Raw genomic sequence first — 24633 nt, 5'->3', positions numbered from 1 at the left:
CAAACCTTGGGTGCTCCAGTGAGCCACGAAGGGCTCCACCGCCGGCGGCGTAGAGAGACGGCGGCAGGCAGTGAGGGTGAGGCGCCGAGCCGTAGGGTTCAGGAGAGCGGCCATTTGGGCTCTTGGGTTGGCCGGGCTGGGTTCAGGTCTTTACGAATTAGGAATCTTTCTGTCAGAAAAAAAAAACAAATCGGGAATTTGAAGAAAGCTCGCAGCTATGCAATTATGAATAAATATTTAGCAATCTTGAAACTTATTTAACAAATAAGTCAAGATGGCCGAGTTGGTCTAAGGCGCCAGTTTCAGGTGCTGGTCCGAAAGGGCGTGGGTTCAAATCCCACTCTTGACATTTTCTTTTTCTTTTTTAGTGTCATATATAAAATATAAGGATGTTTCTTTTTTATTTTGAGAGCTTTATTTAGTAAAAGTCATTCGGTCAAAACAGTGAGTCAGAAGACTGCACATCAAACAGCTAGGAGTTTTTCTTTTTTAGTGCCATATAAAATATAAAGATGTTTCTTTTTTCAGCTGGATTTTAAGAGCTTTATTTAGTAAAAGGCATTCGATCAAAACAGTGACATTTTCTTTTTCTTTTTTAGTGCCATATATAAAATATAAGGATGTTTCTTTTTATTTTGAGAGCTTTATTTACTAAAAGGCATTCGGTCAAAACAGTGTCCGAAAAGGCGTGGGTTCAAATCCCACTATTGACATTTTGTTTTTCTTTTTTAGTGCCATATATAAAATATAAGGATGTTTCTTTTTATTTTGAGAGCTTTATTTAGTAAAAGGCATTCGGTCAAAACAGTGAGTCAGAAGACTGCACATCAAACAGCTAGGAGTTTTTCCTTTTTAGTGCCATATAAAATATAAAGATGTTTCTTTTTTCAGCTGAATTTTGAGAACTTTATTTAGTAAAAGGCATTCGATCAAAACAGTGACATTTTCTTTTTCTTTTTTAGTGCCATATATAAAATATAAGGATGTTTCTTTTTATTTTGAGAGCTTTATTTAGTAAAAGGCATTCGGTCAAAACAGTGAGTCAGAAGACTGCACATCAAACAGCTAGGAATTTTTCTTTTTTAGTGCCATATAAAATATAAAGATGTTTCTTTTTTCAGCTGAATTTTGAGAGCTTTATTTAGTAAAAGGCATTCGATCAAAATAGTGAGTCAGAAGACTGCACATCAAACATCTAGGAGTTTTTCTTTTTTAGTGCCATATAAAATATAAAGATGTTTCTTTTTTCAGCTGAATTTTGAGAGCTTTATTTAGTAAAAGGCATTCGATCAAAACAGTGAGTCAGAAGACTGCACATCAAACATCTAGGAGTGTTATCAATCCAACTTTCGGTCACAACAAGCATTACAAGCAACCCAATAACACATGATTTCTTTTTAACCATGGGTGACTTCACTACTCGCTTTTATGGGGGGCATATAGCCCATGCTGCTATATAGCTAACCTATAAGTTTAATTGAGACTTGATTTTATGTATAATTTTAGAACCCGTTTGTTGCTTCAAATACCCTCATATAATGATCCATGTAGCCATTTTTCATGTCCATTATGCATGATTCTTGGTTTCCGAGCATTTTATTGTGGTCATTGCACAACCATTAAGTTTTATTAGTTTTTCTTGGTTTCATTGCTGGTGTAGGTGCATTAAAACTTCCATGGACTTAACACGCTGAAAGGAATCAAGTTGGGACCGATCCGAAGAAGTTACAAGCACTGCATCCAGACCCTTTGACGGATTCGACAAAATGGGTTTTTCCAATAAGCCCAAATTAAAGATCCAACATCATGAGATGGCTCGTCCATACGAATCCAATAAGTCCAAGAACACCAAAAATGGAGTTTGTATGAGAACATGGAAAAAAAATACAAAACACCATGCATAGGTTCCGCAAGAGAAGACGGTTCGCAGTATGACCGCACATGGTCGTGCCGCCCGATCTTGGTTGCGGATTTGGTTGTAGCTTCCACAATTCTTCACCGATTTTGTCTCTATTTGTTCCTGCACGATCCGTGGACATCAAGCAATGTATCGGGAGAGGTTGAGATTCATACAGAGCCCTTGGATCAATGGATAGAAAGTGGATCCATAGAGAAGACCCCGTGGAGGCTGGCTATATATACAACAAAAACCCTAGTTGTTGCCCCAATAATCCACAACTGGGCCACATGCCCCTACACCCCAACTAGTTGTTTGGTTATAACCTAGCAATCATCATGTGTAAGGAGATCCATAGAACCAACATACCTGATCGGATGGTTAATCATCATCAAGATTTTTCGTCTAGTCTTTCTTATCTAGTTGTGTGCTATCGGAGCCTCATCTTTATACTTTCGTACTTGTTTTATTGTTTTTCAGTTTGGCTTGTAAAAGTATGTTACGTTGTTATTTTCATTCTTAGGCTTTATTAGTTCAAAGCCAGACTTTTCTTTGGCCTTTCTCCACGGGGCTCACGTTTCTATAGTACTGCAATATTAATTTGTTAGAAGCGCAATCATGCCACTTATCATGAAAAGATGACTTCTTGATATAGGAACAGTCGTCGTCGTCATGGGTACTTTTGGTCTCCTCGCCTCCTGCTACCATCTTGGCGCCGAGAGGTGGAGGGCCTCCGATCTTTAAGGTTTTGTGGCATCTATTGGTGATCTATGTTTGTATGAATAAAGTTACTCTTGTTTTATTTTGCGGTGCCACAAAACTAAAGAGGTTTGTGTCCTCAATGATCTTAGTAATCAGATCTAATGAATTTATGTTATTGCTTTAAGTTGTTTTTGTTGGTTTGATTTTTTTGTGAAGTTAAAATCTTTCATTGACATCATGTAAAGATATTATGATTCGACGACCTGGACTTTTAGGATATCATCACTTGCTCAAAGTACGCACATGGCTCAAGTCTTGCATCTTTTTGGATAGGCAACTCAGTGGGTTTTCAAAAAACTTTATTGGTAACTAAGTTTGTGCGGGTGAAAGAGTGACAACACTGTTGCTCCAGTCTAATTTTTGTTTCTTTACTAAAGTCTTGAGAATATTTTGTCCTCCAAAAATTAATACCATAGAGAAGATGTTTTCAACAGATACCACTGTGATTCTTAACACATGACTCACTTTGCATTATTTTTCTAATCTTAAAATCCAAAGCAGTGTACGTATAATAGGGAAGATTGTTGCTACACACGCTGGCTGGGTTTTAGGAGAAACCAACTCGCCCGAAAAAAGGATCGCATCGGGCGATCAAGGAGGCGACCGGGATCCCTTGCGCGCCGCCGGTGACGCCGCCGGTTCCCTCTCTCTCCGTCGGCCGCTCCGGCGGCGGGAGGGAGGGGGAACCACGGGTCTGTTCGCTAGGTGGGTGTGTGATAGGGTTAGGGTTGAGGGAGACGCTGCCGAGGCCGTTGCGGTGGTGTCGCGTCGGAATAAGTTTCTCCGGGCTCCGTTCGCGGTCAGGCGAGGCTTTTGCCTTCGTCTAGGAGCCAGCGGTGTTGGGGATCCCCGGATCTCGTCGAGGTCGTGGGCTATGGTGGTTGAAGGTCCATCGGCACTGGCCGTTTGGATCCTCAGATGGGCGATGGATGCAGGGAGACAAAGACCTTTCTTCTTTCTTGTTGGTATGATTTGTTGCTGTTGTTCTTCTCCTTCCTCTGCGCTGATGCTGGTGGGAGATCCTGCTTTGTCCGGGCGGATGGCCCGGCCGCGGTGCTGGACCGGTCGGATGACTCGAGTTCTCTTCCTTTCGGAAGGGACACTTTTCGCGGTACTCAAAGCCAAAGATGGCGACGACTATTGCAGGTGTGTTGGATTGATGTCCATGCCCTCTCAGCGCTGGTGTCAAGAAAGGAGGAAGCAGCGCGGCGGCAATTGTACCGTGGTCAAAGATGATGACCTGTTTGCGACTGGTTGCAAATCCTTCTGCTGCAGGGGTCTTCTCTCAAGATTCAGGGATGATGACACAGGGCTCCGGAGATCTTCTTGTGTTATGGTTGTCTTAGGGTACTCTAGGTGTTCATGGTCCTTTGTGTTTGCGTTTCAGTGTGATTGTAAGAATCAACTACTTCGTACTGATTCGTAATTGGAATGAAATTTTCTCAAAAAAAAAGAGAAGATTGTTGCTCCAGTCTATTTTTCTTAATCTTAATCTAAAAAAAATCTGTTACAGGGGTAAAATTGTCAAAGATCTCCTCACCCACCTCGCCTGCGACTGCTAGCGACGACTGCCACGGCGCAGAAGCGTCGGATCCGGCGCTAACACCCCATCATCAATGCGGCCGCCGCGCGCGCTTCCGCTGCCGCACTTCACTCTCCCGCCGCTTGCCGGCGAGGACCTCGCCTTCGTCACCGCCCTCCGCTCCCACCTCTCCTCCTCCCCGGAGCTCGCGCCCTCCTCCCTGTCCCGCTTCCTACCCCAACTCAACCCCCTCCGCCTCTCACACCTCCTCCTCTCCCCGCCCCGGGTGGCTCACGACCTCCTCGGCTCCCTCCTCCCCTCGCCGCCGCCCCCGCTCCCATTCGCCCTCCTCCTCCACGCCATCACCCCGCGCCGCTCCTCCGAGCTCCTCGCCTCACTGCTCCCCTCCGTCTCGCACCACGCCTTCCCGGAGCTCCTCCACCACCTCATCTTAACCGCTCGCCTCGCCGCCGGGAGCCGCGGCACCGGCGCCGCAGTTCCCGCCGTCGACGTTCTCTTCTCTGCTTGCGCGCGCCGAAACAAGCTCTCTCAGGCCACGCTCACCTTCCGCGCCATGCGTGCGCATGGCCTGCTCCCGCGGGTCGAGTCCTGCAACGTCTTCATCTCCGCGGCGCTCCGCCTGAAGCGCCCCGAGATCGCCGTGTCCTTCTTCCGGGAGATGCGCCGGTGCTGTATCTCGCCCAACATGTACACGGCCAACATGGTGTTGCGGGCCTTCTGTGCCTTGGGGCGGGTCGCCGAGGCGGCCACGGTGCTCGATGAAATGCCGGATTGGGGGGTTGATAGGACGGTGGTCAGCTTCAACACGCTGATCGCTGCTTATTGCAGGGAGCATGGTGGTCTGGAACATGCGCTGGAGCTGAAGAAGAAGATGGAGCTGGAGGGGCTAGCGCCCAGTGAGGTGACCTACAACACGATCCTCCATGTGCTGTGCAAGGAGGGGAGGATGCAGCAAGCGAATCGTTTGTTGAGCGAAATGAAGGTGAAGAGGGTTGTGCCGAACACAGTGACATACAATACTTTGATTTATGGGTATGTCATGCATGGTGATAATGGAACAGCGTGGAGGGTTCATGAAGGGATGGTTAAGAATGGAGTCGAGCTTGATATCATAACTTACAATGCGCTCATTCTTGGTCTTTGCCGGGATGGGAAGATAAAAAAAGCCGTGCATTTGTTTCAGCAGCTTGACAGGTCCAAGCTTGAACCGAATGCTTCAACTTTCTCAGCGTTGATTCTTGGATACTGTATGACGCAGAATTCAGAGCGAGCACTGCAACTGTTGAAGGTGATGAAAAAATCCGGCTTCCATCCGAATTACGACACATATAAGATTGTTATATCTGCTTTCTGCAAGAATAAGGATTTTGAAGGAGCAGTGGATGTGATGAAGGAGCTTCTCGAGATGTGCATGGCTCCTGACAAGGTCTTATTGCATGAATTCTTTGAAGCTCTCTCAAAGGCTAAAAAGCTCCACCTAGCAGAAGATCTGCGGTCAGCTGATAAAGGTGGAAAGTTTATTCCATCTATCTACTATACTGGTGATTACAGGAACAACGGCGAAGAGAAAACTGCATGTTAACACGCAGTGACCTCAATGGAGCCTCATTAGAATGTATGATTGGTTTGTCTGGAGAACAATAGAACTTAAATCCTTCTGCTTGTACAAATGTGGAATTTGTGTTGGCACATGCCTATGAGCGGATCTGTTTGGTTAAATGAAGACAACCTGACAATTATTCTTGCCTGTAGGTAGCTGAATTGCTTAGTCCTGAGAGATGACTGTAGCAAATGGAGTACTACGTGTGTACACAAAGATGTCAACCGAGAATTTTTGATAATCAGATGCTTATGGAGTTACAGGCTTGCACTTTCCTTGCAACAACTTGTGTTATTCCATTGACAGAGTATCAGATGAAATTCCACTAGTGAAAAATCGAATTGATTTGTGCCGGTTCTAGCACCAGCACCATATCAGATAATGCTCACTTCAAACATCTTCTTGAAACCATCTAAAAGGCCATATGTTCGGATTTTCAAATTCAAATCCAGTTTGTATTGGAGGAAAATTTCTGCAGGCAAAGCAGTTGGCACTGACATCCCCATTTTCTTCAGATTTTGAACATAACTTATAAGACGTCGTGGTTCTCCTCTTTTATATGCCTCTCCACACAATTTTCTTTGAATATGTATTTTGTAAGAGATGTTTGATAAATTAACAATTACCACAAAAAAGAGAACCATCGTGCATGAAGAAGACAGATACAATTTCTCTATCAACTATTCAACTGTGAAATTGCATGATGCACAACACACTCAATATAGTAATATCTCCATGACAAAGATTAGTTACTTACGTAGTTGTATTTGACTCCTAGTTTGTCTATTAAAGGAAAATAAATGTTACTCCCTCCGTTCCGATTTACTCGTCGTGGTTTTAGTTCAAATTTAAACTAAAACCACGACGAGTAAATCGGAACGGAGGGAGTAGTAGCTTTCAGCATTTCCATTATGGCAGTCATCCTGTTTTATGGTGATCAGCATAGTACTACCTTATTTGCCTTCACATGCATAATTCTACATTCTGTTGTTTCAGCTTGAGTATATTGGAAGCAAGCACAGGCACTAATTTCTAAAAGGCACACGTAGGTCCATATACCCTTCCCAGTCTGCCATTATTCTCCATCTTCAAGATACTGTAGATATGAATTTACTGCTTTTACACAAGATTCCTGTTTCCATCGTCTGAGTATGTCATTGCCAGGATTCAGTCTTTTGCTTGATAGATTGTAAGACTTAAATCTAGCCTCAAGTTTCTTCTTATGCCGTACTGAAAAGGGCTGGCCTAAACACATGGATGCACTATCTGTATTTAAAATATTACTAGGCGTTACTCCCTCCGTCCGGAAATACTTGTTATCAAAAGGGATAAAAATGAATGTATCTAGACGTATTTTAGTTCTAGATACATCTCCTTTTATTCATTTTGATGACGAGTATTTTCGGACAGAGGGAGTACCTTTTTCTCCAATCAAGCTGGTTGGTAGATACTCTTTCTAACTATGGCTGAAATTTTGTGACAACAATTTTCTCAATGAAAAATGAAGTATCAGGGCACAGAAGTCCATAGGCAACAACACTATCGCTGTTTCAGCTAAAGTCAATGTGAGCATGGCTAATCCAACTACAATCACGAAGCTACAGATTAGATGCCCAATGGTGTTGCGTTCGTCAGTGGCATGCCAATCTTTCTCCGTTCTGGTATGGCTTATCTTGATGTCTCTCTTTCTTTCCCTTTTCTCCATAACTAGACCACGCTATAGAGATGCAAACATGATCTCTGAACAATAAATGCAACATCACTTGGATTACATCACTTAAGACTTAAGAGACAATGCATTGGGGTGGTTGTCTCTAAAAATCTTTCACCACTTCGAATGGCGCATTGAGAGTGCCCTTAATGCCATTCTCAGTTTTTCCATTTCTAATACAATTCGTCTCGTGCAAAAAATAATAAATTAGTAGACAGTAGCCCTGCCTTCTTTTCAGCTTAATTAAAAACTGCCCTGAGGACAACCAATCAATCCCATGAGGCCAATACCAGTAGAGTACTAGCACCACAATCAACCAATGGCATGCACAGCAAAACTACAAACCAGCATGGGAATCTTGGGCAAATCAAAGCTAGCTAGCTAGTCCAGAGGCAGGTATGAGGCTACTCGAACACGGTGCTATCTAAACAAAATCCATACTTGGCACTTTAGCAGCATCTTCCACGGATTGAAAACCACGTGCACCACTACTCCATTTAGTTTATCGCGGCTTCAGTATTCGCTTGACCGCCTCTGCCGAGCCATTTAAACAAATTCCATGTGGTTGTAGCTCGCATGGCCAAATGGACGGCCATTAAACTAGCTGGTCATCAGCTCACGGCCCCACCAGGAAGGCAGAGGCAAATCCTGGTTACATTACCCTATTATATATACTTATTTGCTTTAAGCAAGATCTGGGAGCTTGTAAATATTCTTCCCATAATCATGGTATGCGAAAACCAAGGCTGCGGAGGGGGCGAGGATTCAGAGCTGTGCAAGGACCCGTTCAGCAATCCACCAGCTCCTTGAAATCCTAAGATCTGCGGAGGTTCAGTTTGCTCGCTCCAAAATTTTTAACTACAGCTCCGTCCGCTCCTGGAGCAGAGTTGTGGAGTCGGAGGGACTCCGAACAGGCCTTAAATATCATGACCTGCACTTACTTGCGAGCTGTCTCTCTGCAATGCACTTGACCAGCTATAGAGATATGCACACATACTGACATACTCACAGGTCAGCCCGGGCGTTCGGTCTATTCGGTTTGTTCGGTCCGGTCTTTTCTGATGGATAAGTCTGTATACTAGGGTCCTTGTGGGGCTGCAGCACATGGTCCTTGTGGCAGTTAGGAGGATAAAGTCCTGGACCATCAAGGACTGGCTGTTAGGATAGAGTTCTGTTCTTGACCATCAAGGACTGTCAGTTAGCATCTTAGACTAGCATCTTAGACTAGCATCTTAGACTGGCATCTTAGCAGCATCTTAGCATATGCCTTGGCTGGCTAGCAGCCTATAAATATGTATCCCCAACCCCTCAGGTTGGCATGGCATTGTGTGAGAAATAAACCAACGAAAACTGTCCCAACTCTCCTATTGTCATCCACATCTATCAATGCTCAGGCTGAAAGGTCTAACAAGTGGTATCAGAGCCTCGTTAACCTGCACCCTGAGCATTTCCTGTGAGCAGCCCAAGTCGGTAGCAGCAGCTGCTCCGTCTGCCTCTGGTTACCTTCCTCCCTCCGGACTGTCGAGCAGCAGCTCGTCTTCATCAGCCTCCTCTTCACGCAACAGCCCCCCTGCAGCGAGCCATGTCTGCAGGTCGCTCTCAGCACACGGCTACCTCGAGCATGCGGCGCCGGCAAGAGGCCGAGCGCGCCGTGGCAGAGGAGCGTGAGCGAGCGGCTGTAGCAGCGGCTGCTGCGGCGGCAAGAGTGTCGAGGCTGGCTGCAGCGGAGCTGGCAGCAGCCAGAGCGGAGGTAGAAGCAGCCAGGGCGGAGGTAGAAGCAGCAGCAGCAGCAGAAGCAGCCCGTGAGGCTACAGCGGATGCCAAGGCACTCCGCCGCAGCCCGGGCAGCTCCAGCAGCTCCGCGCCTGCGGACGACGGCGCCGACGCAGATCGCGCCAAAGTGGCGCAGGAGCGGACGGCGCAGTGGGCAGCCGAGCACGCCCGCGCTCCAGGTGGAGGCGCGCACCGCGACGGCGGCTGCAACGACCAGGACCGCGGCCTCTACGAGGTCCGGACTGTGGTCAGGGATGTTGGTTCCAGTGTTGGGTGGCCTACCCTCACTAAAACCAACTACGTCGAGTGGGCCGGGATCATGAAGGTCAGGCTTCAGGTGCGGCGCATGTGGGAGGTAGTCCAGGACAGCAACGTCGACCACCTAGAGGATCGACGGGCGCTGGACGCCCTCATCGCCGCAGTCCCGCCCGAGATGCAGTTCTCGCTTTCCAACAAGCGGACTGCCAAGGAGGCTTGGGACGCCATCGCCGCAGCACGCATCGGCAGCGACCGTGCTCGCAAGTCCACCCTGCAGGCACTTCGTAAGGAGTGGGAGAACCTAGGCTTCAAGCCAGGTGAGGACGTTGATGACTTTGCTCTCCGTCTCAACACTCTGCTGCAGAAGATGGTGAAGTTTGGCGATGCCACCTACACCGATGAAAGAGCTGTCGAGAAGCTTTTTCGGTGCATTCCCGAGAAGTACAAGCAGATGGCTCGCTCGATCGAGTCATTGCTGGACCTCTCCACGATGACGATCGAGGAGGCGATAGGCCGTCTCAAGGTCGTCGACACCGACGAGCCACAGCCCCCCTCGGGGCCCGTCACCACCGGCGGGAAGCTGCTCCTAACTCGAGAGCAGTGGGATCCCAGCCTTGGTGACAGGAGGAAGGGGGAGCCTTCCTCCTCGACGGGAGGCCGCAAGCGTGGCAAGCAGCGTAAGGCGCGAAGAGGCCCCCCGGGCAGGGCACAAGGACGTGCCGAAGGTGACGCCCGCGGAGGCGCCAAGGACGGCGCCGCTGGCAAGCCCAAGCCGGCACAAGACAACAGTTGCCACAACTGTGGCCGGTTTGGCCATTGGGCCAATGAGTGTCGGCAACCACGACAAGGCCAAGCTCACGTCGCACAGGCAAAGGAGGAGGAGACGGCTCTGTTCATGGCGCATGCAAGCATTGAGCTACCCTCGGCGACTCCAGTCGCAAAGGCTTTCATCCACCTCGATGAGCCAAAAGCACACGCTCTTCTCGGCGATGGCTCCGGGAAGGACAAGGCTACGGGGTGGTGCCTCGACACCGGCGCCACCCACCACATGACCGGTCGAAGGGAATTCTTCGCCGAGCTCGACTCCGATGCGCGAGGCTCCGTCAAGTTCGGGGATGCCTCCGCTGTGGAGATAAAGGGCGTCGGCTCCGTCATCTTCACCACCAAGATGGGAGAGCACCGGCTGCTCACCGGTGTCTACTACATCCCCGCGCTAAGAAATTCCATCATCAGCTTGGGACAGCTGGATGAGAACAGCTCACGCGTGCTGATTGAGCATGGGGTCCTATGCATCTGGGATCGCCAGCGTCGCCTTCTCGCCAAGGTGCGCAGAGGTGAAAATCGACTCTACGTCCTTGATGTGCAGGTGGCACAACCGGTCTGTCTCACTGTCCGTCGAGACGACGAGGCGTGGAAGTGGCATGAGCGCTTTGGGCACCTTCACTTTGAGGCCCTGAAGCGTCTAAGTGCCAAGGAGATGGTGTGAGGCCTGCCATGCCTCGACCATGTGGAGCAGTTCTGCGACATCTGCGTGCTGACAAAGCAGAGACGACTCCCCTTTCCCCAACAGGCGAGTTTTCGGGCTAAGGAGAAGCTGGAGCTCGTGCACGGAGACCTGTGCGGCCCGGTGACGCCAGCCACACCAGGAGGTCGACGCTACTTCCTGCTGCTCGTCGACGATCTCTCCCGCTACATGTGGGTGATGATCCTCGGCAGTAAGGGAGAAGCGGCGGACGCCATCAGGCGCACGTAGGTTGGTGTGGAGGCGGAGAGCGGCCGCAAATTGCGCGTGTTGCGCACTGACAACGGCGGCGAGTTCACGGCAGCTGAATTCGCGTCATACTGCGCTGATGAGGGCATCCAGCGCCACTACTCCGCGCCGTACAGCCCGCAGCAAAACGGCGTCGTCGAGCGGCGCAACCAGACGGTTGTGGGGATGGCTCGGGCTCTCCTCAAGCAGAGAGGGATGCCGGCTGCCTTCTGGGGAGAGGCGGTGCTAACGGCCGTCTACATCCTCAACCGCTCCCCTACTAAGGCACTCGACAGCAGAACTCCGTACGAGGCTGGCATGGGCGGAAGTCAGCGGTCTCTCATTTGCGGGTCTTTGGCTGCCTTGCGTTCGCCAAGGAGCTCGGCCACATCGGCAAGCTCGACGACAGGAGCACTCCGGGAGTCTTCATCGGCTACGCGGAGGGCTCAAAGGCCTACCGCATCCTCGACCCAAAGACACAACGTGTGCGCACAGCGCGAGACGTCGTGTTCAACGAAGGGCGAGGGTGGCAATGGGACAAGGCGGTGGACGACGGCTCGACGCCGACGTATGACGACTTCATTGTCGAGTACGCCCACTTCAAGGAAGCTGGGGGAGCAAACAGCTCCTCTTCACCGGGCACGTCTACTCCGGCCCCAACTACATCGACTCCGGCGCCTGCTACACTGACGACACCACAACCGGCGACGCCGCATACTCCAGTCCCAGCGGTCGCCACTCCGGGCTCGTCTTCATCAGCACCAGCTCACGCAGATCACAACCCGATGAAGTTCGCTTCCCCGCTCACTCACGACGAGGAGCGTGTCGACGCGTGGTATGACGGCGAACCGCTGCGGTACCGTACGATGGATAATGTGCTCGGCGACCAGCCGGTGCCAGGACTGGTGCCACGTGACCTGGAGGCGCAGCTACAGCTCGTGTGTGAAGACGGCGAACCACGGTCCTTTGCAGAGGCCGAGAGAGACGCGGCATGGCGCGCCGCGATGAAGTTGGAGATGGATGCGGTCGAGCAAAACCGCACCTGGGAGCTCGCTGATCTCCCTCGAGGTCACCGCGCAATCACCCTTAAGTGGGTGTTCAAGCTGAAAAGGGATGGAGCCGGCGCCATCATCAAGCACAAGGCTCGCTTGGTGGCCCGAGGCTTCTTGCAGCAGGAAGGAGTCGACTTCGACGACGCTTTCGCTCCCGTGGCACGGATGGAGTCCGTGCGACTTCTCCTTGCGCTGGCTGCCCAGGAGGGCTGGCGTGTCCACCACATGGACGTTAAGTCGGCATTCCTCAACGGCGACTTGAAGGAGGAAGTCTACATGCATCAGCCACCGGGGTTTACGATTCCCGGCCAGGAGGGCAAGGTGCTCCGCCTGCGCAAGGCTCTCTATGGCCTGCGGCAGGCACCCAGGGCGTGGAACGCCAAGCTGGACTCCACGCTGAAGAAGATGGGTTTCGAGAAGAGCCCGCATGAGGCTGCCGCCTACCGACGGGGGAGTGGAGGAAATGCCCTGCTGGTGGGCGTCTACGTTGACGACCTGGTGATCACCGGCACCAAAGATGCAGAGGTGGCGGCGTTCAAGGAAGACATGAAGGCCACGTTCCAGATGAGTGACCTGGGGCTCCTCTCCTTCTATCTAGGGATTGAGGTGCACCAGGACCACTCCGGGATCGCGCTTCGACAGTCCGCCTACGCCAAGCGCATCGTTGAGCTAGCTGGGCTCACCGACTGCCATCCAGCTCTCACTCCGATGGAGGAGAGGCTGAAACTAAGCCGCGACAGCACGACGGAGGAAGTGGATGCTACGCAGTACCGACGCCTTGTGGGGAGCCTTCGCTACCTCACTCACACACGGCCGGACTTGGCATTCTCCGTCGGCTATGTCAGTCGGTTCATGGAGCGACCAACGTCGGAACACCAGCAGGCAGTGAAGAGGATCGTCCGCTACATAGCAGGGACCCTCGACCACGGCCTCCACTACCCTAGGTGTCCTGGGGCGGCACACTTCGTCGGGTACAGCGACAGCGACCACGCCGGCGACATCGACACCAGCAAGAGCACGAGCGGGATCCTCCTCTTCCTCGGCAAGTGTCTCGTGAGCTGGCAATCAGTCAAGCAGCAGGTGGTGGCCCTGTCCAGCTGTGAGGCTGAGTACATAGCGGCCTCCACCGCCTGCACTCAGGCGCTCTGGCTTGCTCGACTGCTTGGTGATCTTCTCGTTCAAGACACCAAAACGGTGCAGCTCCTGGTGGACAGCAAGTCCGCCCTGGCCCTGGCAAAGAACCCCGTGTTCCACGAACGGAGCAAGAACATCCGACTGAGGTATCACTTCATCCGCAGCTGTGTGGAAGAAGGGAGCATCGAGGCGAGCTACATCAACACCAAGGATCAGCTCGCAGACCTGCTCACCAAGCCCCTTGGGAGGGTCAAGTTCCTCGAACTTTGCTCCAGGATTGGGATGATTCAACTCTCCCACAAGACGACGTACAAGACTTAGGGGGAGAATGATGGATAAGTCTGTGTACTAGGGTCCTTGTGGGGCTGCAGCACATGGTCCTTGTGGCAGTTAGGAGGATAAAGTCCTGGACCATCAAGGACTGGCTGTTAGGATAGAGTTCTGTTCTTGACCATCAAGGACTGTCAGTTAGCATCTTAGACTAGCATCTTAGACTAGCATCTTAGACTGGCATCTTAGCAACATCTTAGCATATGCCTTGGCTGGCTAGCAGCCTATAAATATGTATCCCCAACCCCTCAGGTTGGCATGGCATTGTGTGAGAAATAAACCAACGAAAACTGTCCCAACTCTCCTAGTGTCATCCACATCTATCAATGCTCAGGCTGAAAGGTCTAACATTTTCGGTCTTTCAAAAATTCGGTCTTCCATAATTGAAGACCGAAATAATTTCGGTCTTTTCGGTTTATCACTATTCGGTCTTCGGTCTTTAATATTCGGTCTTCGGTCCCGACCAAACAGACCAAATTAATTTCTACAACTTAGATTTATGTTACTTCAAGTATCATATGCAAACTGCATGTACTACCGAGATGTATGCATATATAGAGGTGCATGTGTACAAAGACAACAGAAGTGTATATAGAGGTGCACGTGTGTATAAGAAAAATTCAGACAAGTAATAGTTGTTTGTAATCTGGACATCACAGAACATGAACATCACAAAATTTGTACATCACAGAACAGGAACATCACAAAATTTGTACATCACAGAACATGAACATCACAAAATCTGGACATCACAGAACATCACAAAATTTGTACATCACAGAAATGAACATCTGATCAAAATCTGAACATCACAGAACATGACACATCACAAATGAGGTTAACCATGACCAAGCCATACAATATATACAGATTTCTGGCCGCACACTTAACATCCTCTTTCCAGAATTTTTAATCCCAATGACGCCACTTATACAACTTGACCATCACTATCCTCGTTGTTCTATCTTTCTTCTTTGTCTTCTCTGACCAAACTTTTCATCATTAGTTTGATGCACATAGAGAGATCAGAGATGAAGCTGGCTTACCTTCAGTTGTGAGATGAAGCATGGGAAGAGGACAGTAGGCACCGAGCCGGCGACCAACGTGGAAGAGGACGAGGTGGTGAGAAACTGCAGATTAGATGGTGGTGACGAATTGCGAGGCGGAGCACGGCATGGATGGCCGCGTCAAGAGCGGTGAAGCGATGGGGGAGGGTCGAGGTTGGCAGCGCGGCGCGACGGACGGGGCACGGCGATTGGCGGCTTGATGCTGGTCGTCAGCGCCTCACCGGTCCTAGGCGCGGCTCCAGGCGCCGGCAGGGGCGCGTGGCGCGCCTCGGTGCGGCGGTCACGGGCTGATGGCTCGCGGGGGTTGAGGCATCGGGCCTCAGCGGTGGGCGGCGGCTAGGGTTCGTCGCGTGGGAGAGAAAAGAGGAGCGGCTGCTGGCTGCTGTGAATCGTGAGGTGAGGCTGAGGACGTGCGGTCTGTGTATCTCGCTCGTGACTTGGGCTGGCCGGATGGGCCTTTGCTAAATTCTTCATGTGGGCTTTTATTATTAATTCGGTCTATACGGGCTATTCGGTCTGGAACATAGCAGGACCGAACATACCGTAAGTATTTCGGTCTTCTATCTATGCAGACCGTTTTATATTTGGTCTTTTTTAGTTCGGTCTTTTCGGGTTCGGTCTCGGTCTTTTCGGGTTCGGTTTTCGGGTTCGGTTTTCGGTCTTCGGTCTTTAATACCCTGTTTGCTTGCGATCTGGTGCGATGAGGGGTTTTCAGAAGCAGTCTTGGGCTCTTGCTACATCTAGTCTCTTTTTTTTTTTTTGAATTTGCTACATCTAGTCTCGATTGATACTATATTCGTAAGATCTTACATTAAGATTCATGCAATTCTTTTTTTTTCAGTTTCTTTTTTACATGTTATGTCACTTGACTGAGACCTTGCCACACCTTTGAAATAAAAATTAGACCACTCGTATAGCAGAACAAAGTGCGGCAAATGAAGAAGAAACTACGGTTTATACTCAGAAAGAAGAGGAAGAAGAAACTACAATTTGATTTCCCCCGCAAAAAGGAAACGAAAGACCGAGCATTATGTTCCTGGGCATACTACTTACAAGTGGTGGATAATTTGCATCACAGAAGAGTACGTGCCTGTCACAGCCGCTAGCGCGCCCAACGCCAGTATCCCGAAGATCGCGGCCGCCTCCATGGCGGTGCGACAACACTTGATGGACGGTGCCCCGAAGATCCTGAGGTAGCAGACGCATGGCAGGAGCATGCACACGCCGACGCTGAGGAAGGACCCCACTAGCGCCATGAGGTAGCCGAAGAACGGCAAGGCGATCGCCACGACCACCGTGCTGAGCACCAGCAGCGTCCTCACCGCCACGGAGACCGCGGCGCCCTGGCCTACCGCGACATAGATCCTCTCCTCGATGACCGTTGCGATCGGCGTAACCATGAGCGCGTACTTGGCCAGCGGGTTCACCAGCGTCGTGTATATGGCGATCTTGGAGCCGAGCCTCGCCGCCGGCAGGTTGAGCGTCACCTGGGACTGCACGCCGTCGCCGTACATGAGGTACCCGAGCACGGCCATTGAGCCGTAGTTGAGCGTGCACAGCAGAAAGCATATCGCCAGCATCTGTTTAATTAGGAAGAGAAGTAGATCTCACGTTTGCTACAGTACATTTTAGGATTATATAATTATCCGGACACTCTTCAGCCGGAGATCGATGAGGCGAGTACCTTTGGGAACTGGGACTTTTGCTTCATACATGTGTACAGCGTCGGGAACACGGCGTGGCCGCAGTAGCAGAAGGTGTAGAGGCCGAGAGCGGTGGGGAGGCCGGCGAGCCGCAGCGGCGTAGTAGCGCCTCGCCCGGAGAACCCGACGCCGTCGACGGCCGCCACCCAGAGCACGCTGAGGACGACGACGACCGACGCGAACACGCCTGCTGCGGATACGTACGCGAGCACGCCCAGACTGCGCAGCCACGTCGTGGGCGCGACCATGAGCGCGACGAGCACGACGAAGAGCTGCTTCCCCGCGAGCGACACGGGCCCCAGGGCGAGGCTGGAGTCCGGGAAGAGTTTGTCGAGGTTGTCCCCGTCGAGGATGAGGAAGCCGACGGCGACGAGGTAGACTTCGGCGTACAGGAAAGACGACACGAGCAGGCGGCCGGGGGACCCGAAGGCGCGCTGGCCTATGTCCGGGTACGTCCGGATTGCCGGGTCGGCGTCCATGCAGCGCCCGACGAGGAGGCCGGTGTACCAGCAGGCGGCAGCCACGGCGGCCAGCAGCAGCAGGCTCAGCCACCCACCCTCCGACAGCGCGTAGGGCACCGACAGCACCCCAACACCTACACTCATCGGAGCGTCGAACAGTGTCAATCAAACGAAATGTACTACATGCGAAACCAACGGAAGGAAAACCATGGATGATGGATGTGGAGGCACACCTGACAGGGCGTTGACGCCGTTGAGGCAAGTTCGCACGAAGCTGGCACTGCCGTCGTTCCGAGCCCCGTTTTGCGCCGCCTGCTCCGGCCGCGCGGCCTCTTTCCTCCCGAGAAGCGGCACGGCATGGCTCATCGGGACGGGGCGACCCGACCGGGTGCTCACAGCCTCACACTTATGATGAGTACTACTCCCACGCTGGAATGAGCACCAACGACGATAATGCTTTGTTTATGCAAGTGGGCGGAGAAGGGCATAGATTCCTGAAGTTTCCTTCCGAGGTTAGCGAAATCTTGTCATACGGTAAGATTTAGTGTTAGGTGCTTTAGATATATGTAAGGGTTCAATGATGATAACTACAGCTTCAGGGCGTTGGTCTTTTATAGGCACATGCACAAAGACTTTCCGGTTGTCATTGATAAGGTCAAACCGGCTTCAGTAAGGGCGTTGCCATAACGGCGCGTCGACGGCTAGTTCTTTGCCACAGACTGTAGTAGTGGTCTTGAAATCTCAATGTAATTTTTTTATGTTTGAGATGCTTTCGGTGATCCTTTATAATAAATCTGATGCTTTTTGAAAGAAAAGAAAATTGGTCGGCATACTAAAATGATTGGCCCACAAAACATTGGATGCATGGGGATTACCAAAATGTCACACTCGCGTGTCAGTGTGAAACGTTAACGAAAGCATGCACGTGAAGCATGTGCATAATGGTAACAATGCGAGCATTGCATCATAGTCGTCGTAACAAAAACTCGCGAACTCACACAAACCATATGGCTCATTGACCGGCTTCTCGCACCTTTAGTACTCCCTCCTTTCAAAGGAAACTATAATCGGGCATTGATTTTTATTCTTCAATATAATTAGTGAAACATGTGTAATATGCCATAAAAGTATATGTTTTAAAATTTCATTCAATGGTGATATTTTTTTGAGACATTAGTCAAATTGAAGACCTAAAATTCCATGTCCGACTTATATTTCAGTCTAGCTAAGACATTGGAACTAAATAGTACTAAATTTCCTTGGCTGATTTGAGAGGGCGGTCTGGATTTTCGAAACAATTTGCAAAGCCTCCACTCTACCTTAGAGTCTCTAGCTAACTCTTCATGATTATCTAAGATACTCGCCGAAAATTAAAGATCATGTTTCTTGATCCATGTCCAAAGGAGAGAAATAGAGCAAATTGGTTTTAGAGTTCTCGATCTCAATTTGCATTGGGCAATTCCTCATAATCCATCTCTAATGTGAAGAGCAATTGATCTCTCTATTTACTGACTTACGAGAACTTTAATATATATTTCCTCTGTTCAGAAATAAGTGATGCTGAATGGAGGGAATAATAAATAGACAGCTTGCACTGACCAAAATGGTAAGAGCCGAGTGTTGTTCTCACTAAGACTGGGGTTTTTCTTTTATCCTTTTTGAGAGAATCTCGGCACTTTATTGATTATGGAACATCTACAAAGTACTATCAATAGAAATATTACAGATGGAATGTTCACTACTATGAGCTAACAGATGTGCCATCTAGAAGAGCCCAAGGAGACGTCGAGGTACATTTCCCGTGACAAGAAGCACCTAGGGAACGTTGGTACCAAAAAATCAGATGAACATCCCTGAAGAAGACGTAGAGGATGGGAGGACATAGCACCAGTGAGGATGTCAGATGGCTTGTGGAGGATGGAATGGGAGTGACGCCTCCGAGGAGGAAAACAACGTCCATAGACGTCGTCGTCGCCAGCAATGGCCAAGGCCTTGCGCAGCTTCCGTCGAACCGTCCTCCCGAGGCACTGATGCATGACCACCATGTTGAGGCAGAACAACCACCACTCTTCGCCACGAGAAAATCGTCGGCCCCTGTCAAGCCACCAAGCCAAAGCCGTCTTGGGCCCCAAACCGACAACGGAGCCACCAACAGACAGTGGACGCAGGCTTCCTTGACCCCCTGGTCGAGACCACACATCCGGCTCCACGGTCCCATGCTGCCAAGCTCCGGATGGTAGGCCCTCGTGCAGCAAGCCCCTAACACAAGGCCGTCTGAGGTGGCCACCGGCGCCTCAGTCCGTGACAACCTCACGAGGAAGGTGGCGTCCACAGCCCCACTAGCTGTGACCTCCATCCTAGCCGAAAGCCCTGCTCGACCCAGATCTAGGCCGGAGCAAACTCCATCACCGTTGTAAGGGCATATTTATCTCTAAGGTGTTTTGGTGATTGATGACAATACGTTTGCGAACTAATCGTGTGCCTTGAGTATTTCAGACGTTTCGTCACTTGGCACAAGACGGTTTGGTGCCTCTCAAAGACTAGTGAAGACGGTGTTTTGTTCTACGTTTCTTTTCGATGGAATTGAGTCGTAGGAAAGCCGTACTATTAAGAGGGGGTCCGCGTTGGAAAGGTTCGGGTGGAATCATCATGTACACGTTTCTCCCTCTGCACCGCCTTTCCCTTTGCACTCTGGAGCATCGTCTGCTTTCTTCGTATAGATGCAAAAGAGAAGGATTCCTACTGTTGCTGTTCTGGGGCTTGCGGTAGTACTGCTCCTAGGAGCGGTAGTACCGCAGGCACCTACGGTAGTACCGCACGAGGTTGCGGTAGTACCGTAGGCGCCCACGGTAGTACCGCTCATGAGGAGCGGTAGTACCGTGGCATCGGACCAGACTCGACCGCTCGTGTGGCTGTAGGGGCGGATGTAATTTTTTACATCCATGCCCCGCGCGGTAGTACCGCCCCACGTGCGCGGTAGTACCTTGAGTTTAGGTATGGCACGACAGCAGGAGCGGAAGTAGGGGCGGATGTAATTTTTTACATCCGCTCCCTGCTCGGTAGTACCGCATGTCACACGCGGGTAGTACTGTGTCGGATTTTTTTGCATTGTATATTTTCAGCGGAAGTGGGCACGGATGTATTTTTATTCATCTGCGCCCCTTCCCAGGTTAGCTCAATCCTGCCTTGCGCTAGTACCTCAAGGGGGAGCGGTAGTACCACGTCAGTGGCAGTACCGCCCTCACCCTCTGCGGTTCAGGCCTGGGCTAGCTCCTGCCGCAGCGGCGGTAGTACCGCGATCCATCACGGTAGTACCGTGAGCCCTTGCGGTAGTACCGCGTGTCGTGAGCGGTAGTACCGCAAGTCGCAGGCTGGCTAGTGGATAACGGTTGGATTTGTCTCTCCACTATATAAGGGATGTCTTCTTCCTCTAGTTGACTACCTCTTCCAACCCTAAGCTCCATTGTTGCTCCAAGCTCCATTTTCGCCCGATCTCTCTCCCTAGCCAATCAAACTTGTTGATTTGCTCGGGATTGGTTGAGAAGGCCCTGATCTACACTTCCACCAAGAGATATTTGTTTTCCCCCACTAATCCCTAGCGGATCTTGTTACTCTTGGATGTTTGAGCACCCTAGACGGTTGAGGTCACCGCAGAGCCATAGTCCATTGTGGTGAAGCTTTATGGTGTCGTTGGGAGCCTCCAATTAAGTTGTGGAGATTGCCCCAACCTTGTTTGTAAAGGTTTGGTCGCCGCCTTTAAGGGCACCAATAGTGGAATCACGGCATCTCACATTGTGTGAGAGCGTGAGGAGAATACGGTGGCCCTAGTGGCTTCTTGGGGAGCATTGTGCCTCCACACCGCTCTAACGGAGACGTACTTCCCCTCAAAAGGAAGGAACTTCGGTAACACATCCTCGTCTCCACCAGCTCCACTCTTGGTTATATCGTGCCTTTACTTGTGCAAGTTTATTGGTGTTGTTTCCCTTACTTACTTGTGTGCTTGTTGGTGTTGCATCATATAGGGTGTTCACCTAGTTGCATATCTAGACAACCTACTTTGATGCAAAGTTTAATCTGGTAAAGAAAAGCTAAAAATTTTTAGTTGCCTATCCTCCCCCTCTAGTCAACTATATTGATCCTTTCAATTGGTATCAGAGCCTCATCTCTTTATTAAGGACTTTGCCGTCCAAAGAGAATGATTGACACCGCAGATGGTGTGGAGGAGCACTCCGTGTGAATTCGAGCTCGTCTACGGCCGATGGGGGAACTGCGGTCTCTCGTGAGGAATTCAATGTGGCTTTGGACACATTGAAAACCTCCATGACGACCGAGGTTGAAATCATGTTTAATAAATTCTTAGAAGGACTTAAACTATCTACCTCGCCGATGAAAGTGGATGATCCCACTAACAAGGTGACGGATGCTAACTCCGACAAGGGGGAAGCTAATAGTGAAAAGGGTCCTTCTACTAGTGGTAGAAATGGCACCGACATGTTTGCCCATGTGGAACCTCCATCTTATGGAGGACCGATTCCCTCTACTCATTTAAATCATGCTGGTCCTCCTCCTAAGATTGTGAAAAATGAGGATTTTGATTCTTGGGTGTAAAGCTTCAAGCGCCATTTAAATCATGTGAATATTAACCTTTGGAGAATCATTGAAGAAGGTTTCTATCCACATGACCGAAGCAACTTCACCCCTAGAGAAGCCGTGGATAATCAATTCAATGAGAATGCTCTCTTCATCATCCAAGATGCAATTCTCCTCGAAGATCTCCCTCATCTCTGACGCTACGCCATGGCCAAAGACGCATGGCATTGCGTTGTGTCTCTCTATCGGGGAAGCGCAAGAATTCAATGCTCCAACTATGAAGTGGTGCAAGATGAAGCCATTGAGTTTGCAATGAAATAAGATGAAGAACCCCGTGAGCTCATTCGGAGAGTAACCAAACTCACGGTCTCACTCCGAGATCATGGGAGCAAGGACACGGATGACAATTGGATCAAGCGCAAGTTTCTCAAGGCCATGATGCCCTACAACAAGGCCATGTCCTCCGTCATTCGTCAAAGACCGGACTTCCACTCCATGACCTCAAGTGTAGTGTTGGATGAATTCGTTGCAATGAGCATCTTGGACAAGACCGCCGACAATGCGGTGCTCCGTTCTCAAAGAACAAAGAAGTCCAATCTTGCCTTGAAGGCCAAGGTCATTGTGGAAGAAGAGGAAGAATAGGAAGATGAGGAGGGCAATCCCGAGGATACAAAATATGATTATCATGAGCACATGGCTCTTGCTTCAAGGCAATTTTGGAGCAAGAAGAACACAAGGCCCAAATTCAAAAAGAACAATTCAAGTGGGTTCAAGGGCGAGCAACGAGTGAGAACTTGTTACAATTGTGGTAATGTGAGTCACTTTGTTGTGGATTGTCCTTACGAGAAGCGGGAAGACAATGGTGGCAAGCTCATTCGAAAAGACAAAGCCAAGTCCTTCCCCAACAAGAACAACTTCACCAAAAAGACTCCTACTCGAGGGTTAGTGGTTCAAGAAGAATACCATGAGGATGACGATGATGATGAAGATGGAGAAGCAATGGCCATGGCCTCCGTTTCCATTGCCACAACTCCCTGGGTGTCTCTCTTCGATTCACCCAACGAGAACATCACCGCCAAGTGCCTCATGGCTAAAGCCACTAACAAGGTAACCCCCAACATCAAAACCACCATCATTACTAATCCCTCCTTGACGGATTGCATTGATGAAAATGAGGGGTCTAATGAAGAGATGAATGAATTTGAGTCTTTTATGAGTAAACTTAAGGGAAAATCCAAGAAGCACTTTGTTGCTCTCTTGGAACAACTTGGTGAAGCCAATGACATGATCGAGGCTCATGAAGAAACCATCTCTAAGATGGAAGGTCATAGTCGTGACTATGCTGATGAGATATCGGATCTCTCTAACGCTCTTGAGGAAGAGTGTGGTCATCGTTTGGCTCTTGAGGAGTCACACAACAATGACCATGCTAAATTAAAGAAAGATCTTGATCATGCTCTTGTTGTCTCTCGTGTGTTAAACTACGAGAAGGCTAAACTTGGGGTTGACCTTGCTAGACTCAAAGAGGAGTTTGATTTACTTGACAAGGCTCACAAGGCTTTGAAGGGTTCTCATGCTAGCCTCAAGGAGTCTCATGTTCAACTCCAAGTGAAGCTAACCAAGGAGAAAGCCACCTTTCCTCATATGGTCTTAATTGATAGCACAAATGCTACTAACCCGTGTTGTGAGCATGTGCATCTTGTGGAGGAAATTGCCTAGTTGAAAGAGCAACTGAAGAAAGGCCTTATGACATGCATTCAAGGTGAGAAAAACCTCAATGACCTTTTGAGCAATCAAAAGGAAGTTGTGGCCAAGGAGGGAGTTGGATTCGCACCCAAGTCCAAGAACAAGAAGAAAAGCGACAAGACCAAACGACCTCCCCCTCTCAAGCAAACGTTTGTGAAGGAGGGAGAGGGTGCTCCTAAGGATAAGAAGAACAATGTGAAGGGTGGTGATGTCAAAAAGGGCAATGCCACCCTTTCCAACAAAGCCGGCGACTTTAACCCTTCTTATGTGTTATGCCGTGCTAGTGATGGGCATGTTTATGCTAAATTTGTCGGTCCTCCTTATGAGTACATTGAATGGTCTATTTGGGTTCCCAAGACCCTTGTTACTAACATCAAAGGACCCATTACTCAATGGGTACCTAAAACCAAGCATTGATTTCGTGTAGGTGTTTGCTTCCGGTGGAGGATCATGGTTGCTCGATAGTGGGCCACAAATCATATGACCGGAAGCAAGGACTTGGTGGTGGATGTGCAAAGGATTCCATCTATGCCCACCAACGTCGAGTGGGGTGATGCCTCGTCCTCTAAGGTATTGGGGCTTGGCAAGGTTGTCATTTCTCATGATCTCACGATCGAGAAAGTCATGCTTGTTGAGTCCCTTGCTTACAATCGTCTTTCCGTTTGTCAACTTGCACTCATGGGCTTTGCTACTTTCTTTGATATTGATACCGTGGCCCTCTTGTGGAGCAAGACTCTTAAAGTAGCCTTTGTTGGTCATGTCGAGAACGGTCTTTATGTGATTAACTTTTCGGAGCGACCCACTAAGATCGCGACATGCCTAATGGCTAAAGTTGATGTGGGATGGCTTTGACATTGCCGTTTAGTCCACATCAATATGAGATCTTTGCAAAGTCTTCTCAAGGGGGACCATGTCCGTGGACTAACAAATGTTAGTTTTGCCAAAGATTGTGCTTGTAGTGCTTGTATCGAGGGAAAGCTTCATGAGACGGCTCACCCTCCCACGACTATACTCGAAGAGACCCTTGGAGCTCCTTCACATGGATCTCTTTGGGCATCCATCCTTTGATAGTCTTGGGGGTAGAAAGTATTGCTTGGTGATCGTGGATGATTATTCAAGATATACTTGGGTATATTTCTTCAAGAGGAAGAGCGAGACCCAACAAACCGTCATCGACTTTGCAAATGAAGCTCAACGGCAACATGATGAAAAGATCTTGATAATAAGGAGTGGCAACGGCACCGAGTTCAAGAACT

At 49.8% G+C, this 24633-nt stretch overlaps 3 protein-coding genes, 1 long non-coding RNA gene and 1 other non-coding gene across 5 annotated transcripts in view; 2 read left to right on the top strand and 3 right to left on the bottom strand.

The window, feature by feature from the left end:
- LOC119367910 (ATPase GET3B-like) overlaps window positions 1–114 on the bottom strand; it is a 6312-nt gene extending 6198 nt beyond the window's left edge. The window contains exon 1 of the mRNA XM_037633287.1: window positions 6–114. Within this exon, the coding sequence (XP_037489184.1) occupies window positions 6–114 (109 nt within the window). The remainder of the gene's footprint in view (window positions 1–5) is intronic.
- A 154-nt stretch (window positions 115–268) lies between these two features.
- TRNAL-CAG lies at window positions 269–349 on the top strand. Its single transcript has one exon. It is a non-coding gene; the product is annotated as a tRNA-Leu (tRNA).
- Window positions 350–4239: 3890 nt separating this feature from the next.
- Window positions 4240–6062, top strand: LOC119364498 (pentatricopeptide repeat-containing protein At4g26680, mitochondrial-like). Its single transcript, XM_037629976.1, has one exon. The coding sequence runs from the start codon at window positions 4276–4278 to the stop codon at window positions 5782–5784; it is 1509 nt and encodes a 502-aa protein (XP_037485873.1). The 5' UTR covers window positions 4240–4275; the 3' UTR covers window positions 5785–6062.
- An 8461-nt stretch (window positions 6063–14523) lies between these two features.
- On the bottom strand, window positions 14524–15295 carry LOC119367909. The gene is made up of 2 exons (XR_005176467.1): window positions 14857–15295; window positions 14524–14793 (listed from the first exon to the last, which is right to left on the bottom strand). It is a non-coding gene; the product is annotated as an uncharacterized LOC119367909 (long non-coding RNA).
- A 518-nt stretch (window positions 15296–15813) lies between these two features.
- On the bottom strand, window positions 15814–17475 carry LOC119364497 (amino acid transporter AVT1I-like). Its single transcript, XM_037629975.1, has 3 exons — window positions 17275–17475; window positions 16562–17175; window positions 15814–16457 (listed from the first exon to the last, which is right to left on the bottom strand). Exons 1-3 carry the CDS (start codon window positions 17405–17407, stop codon window positions 15927–15929), a joined length of 1278 nt encoding a protein of 425 aa, XP_037485872.1. The 5' UTR covers window positions 17408–17475; the 3' UTR covers window positions 15814–15926.
- Window positions 17476–24633: the final 7158 nt, after the last annotated feature.

This window comes from Triticum dicoccoides, chromosome 2B (genome assembly GCF_002162155.2).
Source record: "Triticum dicoccoides isolate Atlit2015 ecotype Zavitan chromosome 2B, WEW_v2.0, whole genome shotgun sequence".
In the NCBI taxonomy this organism is placed as follows: Eukaryota; Viridiplantae; Streptophyta; class Magnoliopsida; order Poales; family Poaceae; genus Triticum; species Triticum dicoccoides.
The sequence above is the reverse complement of the archived record's forward strand: the minus strand, read 5'-3'. Positions and strand labels throughout refer to the sequence as shown.

What these genes read in the sequence shown, in the direction of transcription:
- LOC119364497 (XM_037629975.1), bottom strand. Translation starts at nt 17,407, where the DNA reads ATGAGCCATGCCGTGCCGCTTCTCGGGAGGAAAGAGGCCGCGCGGCCG. An exon ending in CGGCGTCAACGCCCTGTCAG is followed by an intron (nt 17,176 to 17,274) that starts GTGTGCCTCCAC and finishes CGATGAGTGTAG; the next exon opens with GTGTTGGGGTGCTGTCGGTG. An exon ending in AAAAGTCCCAGTTCCCAAAG is followed by an intron (nt 16,458 to 16,561) that starts GTACTCGCCTCA and finishes CTAATTAAACAG; the next exon opens with ATGCTGGCGATATGCTTTCT.
- LOC119364498 (XM_037629976.1), top strand. Translation starts at nt 4,276, where the DNA reads ATGCGGCCGCCGCGCGCGCTTCCGCTGCCGCACTTCACTCTCCCGCCG.